The sequence below is a fragment of the Pipistrellus hanaki genome (assembly GCF_964339955.1).
Source record: "Pipistrellus hanaki genome assembly, chromosome: 12".
Classification (NCBI taxonomy): Eukaryota; Metazoa; Chordata; class Mammalia; order Chiroptera; family Vespertilionidae; genus Pipistrellus; species Pipistrellus hanaki.
The window spans coordinates 49,040,079-49,046,078 of record NC_140514.1 but is presented as its reverse complement, the minus strand read 5'-3'; the positions used below and the strand labels follow the sequence as shown (position 1 = coordinate 49,046,078).

General features: G+C 55.4%; 1 protein-coding gene across 8 annotated transcripts in view; it reads left to right on the top strand.

Moving 5' to 3' along the window:
• Positions 1–2,588: 2,588 nt before the first annotated feature.
• The window catches only part of REEP1 (receptor accessory protein 1), an 85,916-nt gene continuing 82,504 nt past the window's right edge, over positions 2,589–6,000 (top strand). For 3 of the 8 annotated variants that reach the window (XM_084900281.1, XM_084900279.1, XM_084900277.1), the window contains exon 1: positions 3,356–3,424. In XM_084900281.1, coding sequence (XP_084756407.1) covers positions 3,357–3,424 — 68 coding nt within the window. In that variant the 5' untranslated portion in view covers position 3,356. Of the gene's footprint in view, positions 2,780–3,355; positions 3,425–6,000 lie in introns of those variants that run through there. The other 5 variants (XM_084900282.1, XM_084900275.1, XM_084900280.1 and 2 more) reach the window with 3 other exon arrangements.

Here is a 6,000-nt window from a genome sequence, read left to right as displayed (position 1 = left end):
TTGATTTTTTACAGAGAGGAAGGGAGAGATATAGAGAGCTAGAAATGTCGATGAGAGAGAAACATCGACCAGCTGCCTCTTGCACATCCCCTACTGGAGATGTGCCCGCAGCCCAGGTACATGCCCTTGACCGGAATCGAACCTGGGACCTTTCAATCCGCAGACTGACGCTCTACCACTGAGCCAAACCAGTTTCGGCCCTCCAGACGCTTTAATCCCATGAATAGTCTCATTTCATTAACTTAAATGTCCAGTTCTGTGTATAGACTAACCTGAGGATTCCATGTAAACAGGGGACATGCTCCAGGAGAGAAGCAGCATGCATAGGGCTTCTCCTCCATTTTTCCACCAAGAGGATCTCTTTGAATCACAGTAGTCCACTCCCCAAGATTGTTAACAGCATTTTCTGACCTCTCCACGAAATGGAGTGGGGGGGGGGAGGGGAGGCCCCAGGAAGGTCCCCTTGGCTTGGTACTGTGCTGGTCTGCCTGGCAGGTGTCCAAGCTTTCTCCTGTGGGCTATTGCCTTAACCCTATTACCTTGGGAAAGGTATGGTGAGTTAGACACAGATCAAGAGAAAGACACCAGAAAGCTTTACAGTGTTCTTACACTCACAGTTCCCTGGACAGAACGCCGCATGCATGCAGGGCCACTCAGGTTAAACATGGGCGGGTTGCAAGGCAGAGGGAGAGAGTGTAACTGTGGTTTCTGCAGGAGAAAAGGACCAGGCTGACAAGCAGTCTGATTGGCTGATCTGAATAATTCCCGTGGGCTCTCAGGCACAGGGGCTGCCCCTGGTTGTCTGGTACCTGGTCCTGGGAGATTAGGACGGGTGTACAGAGGCCTGGATTTGACAACCCGATAAGAGAGGTGGTTGGGGTGTGGACCTAATTGGCTGCCTAAGAAGGGAAACTGACCCACCTCTAGCCAGGGCCTCAAAACTGGGTCAAGACAGCATTTCAACAAATATTACAGCTGGCCAATGTTGTTAAGGGGTTAGAGCAGGGGTCTTCAAACTATGGCCCGCGGGCCACATGCGGCCCGCAGAGGAGTCTGATCCGGCCCGCCAGGTTTTTTGGGCAGTGAGCGCAGCCGAGGTGTTACAGTAGGAATTAGTAGTTCATATAGTCCGGCCCTCCAGCTCTCTGAGGGACCGTGATCTGGCCCCCACTTTAAAAAGTTTGAGGACCCCTGGGTTAGAGGATTGGACCTGTGCACCAAGGGGTCTCAGGTTTGATTCCCGGTCAAGGGTATGCACCTGGGTTGCAGGTTCAATCCCCTGCCCTGGTCAGGGAGTGTAGGGGAGGCAACCAGTGGAGGTGTCTCTTTTGCATCTGTTTCTCTCTTTTTCTCTCTCCCCTTCCTCCCTCCCTTCCACTCTCTCTAGAAAGCAATGGGAAAATATCCTCATGTGAGGATTAACAACAACAACAAAACACACACACACACACACACACACACACACACGACAGGTATTTTATGGGTTCTTTGGAGATCCTTGTCATAGACCCTTATTGTGGTACATTTCCAGCCCCCTTTTGCCAAAGCTTGAGGTTTCCTTGCCACTGCCAGCTCTCTCCTGCACCTCTCATATCGGACACTGAATTATACATCACTTGAGCATCAGCAAAGGAGAGCAGTGCTCTTAGGGAGCACCGGAGCAGGAGGTGAGGAAGGCAGCAGCAGAGCTGAGGAGCAGGGGACAAAGGTTTTCCAAGCATAAGGGAACAGTGTGCAAGGACCTACGTGATAAGGGCCAGGACCAGGGTGAGGAGAGAGAGGCACTTGTCCAGGGGCAAAACGTAAGGGAGTGCCATAAGATGCAGTAATCAAGATAAAGAAATGTAATAGGTATTTTTAAATATTAAAAAAAAAGAGTGTGTACAGAATGCACCTTTTCCCTTTTGCCTAAGACTCCCAATGGCTCGGCAGGACAGTGGTGCTCTAGCTTCCTCCTGGCCAGGTCGTACCTCTGAACAATTCCACACCAAATACTGGGCAGCCCCTTGCAAAAGGCCTTCCCCGGGAAGCAACCTTCTAGCTGAGCCTCAGAAAAGCGGAGGCGTATGGACAGCATGGACAGGGACGAGGAAACAGCACATATGTTTGCTGTTCCAAACGTCTGAAGCAAAGAGAGCCCCGCGGATGTCTGGGGAACGGTGGGGGCAGGGAGTCTGTAGGCAGAGCTTGGACCAGGTAGGCAGATGCCCAGACGTGGGGGCAGATGGGAGGGGTAGGCGGAAGCCCCTCGGGAGGCTAGCGCTGTGTCTGAGGAAGGGATGGACGCCTGAATCCCAACCGGGAACAGGTAGACAGATTCCCAAGGTCCAAGTCCACGCCTCCGTTCCCCCACCCCTAGCACTGCGGGTGGGGCGGCAGCCAGCTCCGTGCCCAGCCGGCGGGGCCACCTCAGGGCGCCCCTGGAGCGGCCGGTGCCCAGGGCGCACGGAGGAGCTGCCCGAGACCGGCGGGCGGGCCGGGGCGAACGGGCGGGGCGGGTCAAGCCGGTGCGCGCCCCGCTGGCCGCCCAATCGCCGCGGGCCCCCCGGGCCCCGGGGGCTGGGGCCGCCGCAGCGTGTGCCGCGGCTGCGCCGACGCGCGGGCGGGCGCAGGGCGGCGGGGCGCGCGCTCAGTCTGGCGGCCGCGGCCGTGCGCGAAAGGACGTGCCCGCAGCGCCGCAGCCGCCCGCCGCCCCGCAGCCCCGCGCCCGCAGCCGCCCGCCCGCCCGGGCCGCCCGCCCGCCCGCCATGGTGTCATGGATCATCTCCAGGCTGGTGGTGTAAGTGGCCTTCCTCCCCGCGCCCTGCCCTCCCTCCCGCTCCGCGCGGCCCTCGGCGGCGTCCGCCCGGCGCTGCGGCTATTAATACGCGGCGGCGGCCGCTAATTTTAGCAGGTACAGTAGCGGCCGAGGTCGCCGGCGAGCTGTCCCTCCGGCCGGCCCGGCTCCGGGGGCCGCCGGGCGGGGCCGCGAGCGCCAGGCGCCCGGGCGCTTTGTTCCCGCGGCCGGTGGGGGTCGCCGCGGCCCCGGGTGGGCGCGCCGCGGGGACCCGCGCGTCCCCTTCGGGAGAGGTGCCGGCTGGGGTCGCCCGGCGCCGCGCTCCGCGGGCCGCCGCCAGGCTTCGGTCAAACGGGGAAATGACAGAAAAGAGGCCCCGATGAGCCCGGGGCGCTGCCTGCAGGGGTCCGCGCGCGGGGAAGGGTGGAGAGATGGAGGCGGGGCTCCCCGTGGGGCTGAAAACACTCCTTTTTAGGTTTCTCCCATTGACAGCAGCCCAGGCGAGTCCTCCGTGTCCGATCCCGCTGGCGGGGGGCATGGGGAGAGGGAGGGGCAGACCTCTCCGGGCCGTTACGGGGAAATGTCCGAGGGACAGCCACCTGGGCCCTGCGATGGCATCTCCCGGCCTTCAGAGCGGAGTCATCCGGGGTGAGGCCTGTGTGAAGTCCCTGGTGTGGGCGTGGGGGTCGTTTTTCTCTGTCAAGCCCCAGAGCTGAGGAGATACATTGGAAGAGCTGCTTCCCTCCTGGATTTATCCCCCTTTGGAGATAGACATGGCTGTCCCAGGTCTTCTCGTTCCCTACATTCTCGCCGGAGTCAGGACAGATTTTGATGCCTGCTCGGTAGAACCAGGGCTGACATTGGGGTGGGGTTGGGGGGCAGACTGGGAGGTGTCCCTCAGGCTTTTCCTTTGTCTGGACTCCCTTGATCAGGCACCATCCTCTCCCTACGTTGGGGAACATCTCCCATTTCCTGCAGTTCTTGACTGGGTTTCAGAGAAGCAGGCAGGGGCAGCCTTCTGAAGTCTCTCTCGGCATTGTCTTCCTGGCCACCATTCTGGGCTTTCCCCCCAAAGCCAGAGAGCGTGCCTCAGCCCCAGGTCCCTCCTTCCCTGCAGGCCCCTCCACAGCTGTTGCTACTGCCGGGGGTTTGTGCTGTACCCCGAGGTGGCATGTTAAATATTTAAGAGCTTTCTGCGGGCAGCGCTGGCATGAATAATACAGGGAAGAAGCTGGCACGCCTTGCCCCGCCTCATGCCTGACCAAAGCCTGCTTTGCCTCAGGGTGGTGATTGCTCTCCTGAAGGAGTGCTGTGATCTTCATCCTGGCCTGTGGCTTCTGGGCGGGTCCGCCCGGCTGGGGGCTCACTCTCTGTAGATACAATTGGGCTGGGGAGCGTGGGCTTCTGGGCTGGGGTCGTCCATGTGACCGTTTTTTTATTTTATTCACGTACCCCCAGCTACACAAGGCAATTGAAGGGCTAGAGAGGAAGGTGTGTATTTGGGAGGGGTACCGGGGACTTGCTTTTACTTTCTAAAACTAAATCACTTCCCCGAGGTAGAGCTTCAGAGACCTTCGATGACTATGGGAAACTGCCCCTCAAGTCAGCCAAGATCCTCTCAAGTGAGTTTTGTGGGGTTCGGATTGTTATTCCCACTGTCAGCTCCAGAAGGTCAGAGGTATCACCTGTCCCCGTCCCCGGCCAGTCCTTAGTTCTCCATAGAAACCCAGCATGGCATTTCAGCGGGGAATTAGTAAAACCGCTTTAGCCCTGGCCAGTGAGCTCAGTGGTTAGAGTTCTGGCCCACGCATAGAAGGGTTTTGGGTTTGGTTCCCTGTCAAGGGCACGTACCTGGGTTGTAGGTTCGATAGGGAGGCAACTGGTTGATGTGTCTCTCTCATCGATGTTTCTCTCTCTCTATTGCTCCCTCCCTTCCACTCTCGCTAAAGATCAATGGAAAAAATAGCCTCCAAGAGCATTAACAACAAAAACCACTTTCATAAGCAGTATCTGTTTCTTGTAAGTAGTACCTTCCTTACAGGTACTTAAGTTTCTTATAATGAACAGATGTTCATTATAAGAAAATTAGACAATGACTCAGAGATGGCTAATTATCATTTTGAGAGGTATAATCTTCAAGATCTTTTTCTCTACATGTATATATATACATTATATTTATAATTGAAGGAAATCATGGATTTAGCCTAAATATCACCATACCTCTTAGCAAGGAGTAGGAATACTGCATTGAGAATCACAACACCCTTGGTTCAAATCCCAGTCCTGCTTCTTGCCAACAAATCGCAATTTACAAGAGATCCTAGTTCACAGGCTAGTCCACCTGATGTTTCTGTGCAAAGATTTCAATGACATAACATATATAAATGGCCAGGCACCACGAAGAGCAGTAAATAAATGATGATTTCTTCTTCCTGCCCTACCTGGTACCTAAGAGGATGTAAGAGTTCTGAAGGGGCTCTGGCCGGTGTGACTCAGTGCATAGAGCATCAGCCTGCGGACTGAAAGGTCCCAGGCTCCATTCTGGTCGAGGGCATGTGCCCAGGTTGGGGCTCGATCTCCAGTGTGGGGCATGCAGAAGGCAGCTGATCGATGATTCTCATCATTGATTTTCTCTCTCTCCCTCTCCCTTCCTCTCTGAAAAAAAAAAAAAAAAAAAAAAAAGAGTTCTGGAAGGGGCTCTCTGACTTAATCTATTCCTGTGGTTTTCCAACTGGCTTTCCTGAGGGCACACAGATCTGGGCTCCCCAGCCCTAAGTCAGCACCAGCAACGCCCCTTTTGTTTTATATATTGGGGTTTTAGATAAAATAGAACATGCAGAGTGTACGGGTTTTATTGCTAATAAAACCCATTGCTCCTGTCCTCTTGTCTCATCTGTAAAGCTGCAGAGGGAATGCCTTGCCCGATGACATGAGGTGAACTGGTGAAGAAACAGGTTCTGGAGTTTTGGTCCGATACCCTCTCCGCTTCTGTACACCAGCTTGACTGTGGCCCTAAAATTGATCTCTTTCAAGCTCCCACAGTCTCTGGTATGAAGCGTTATGATTTTTGTTCACAAGCCCCATTTTCCATAAGCAATTTTTTCATGGTTTTATAAGCCTCTGTCACCTCAGAGAACATTTCAGGAAGACCTAGTACTATGTTCTGAGGATGGAGGGGAGTCTTCCTTCTAACCAGAGGCCTCAGGACGAGCTGATGGCACCTA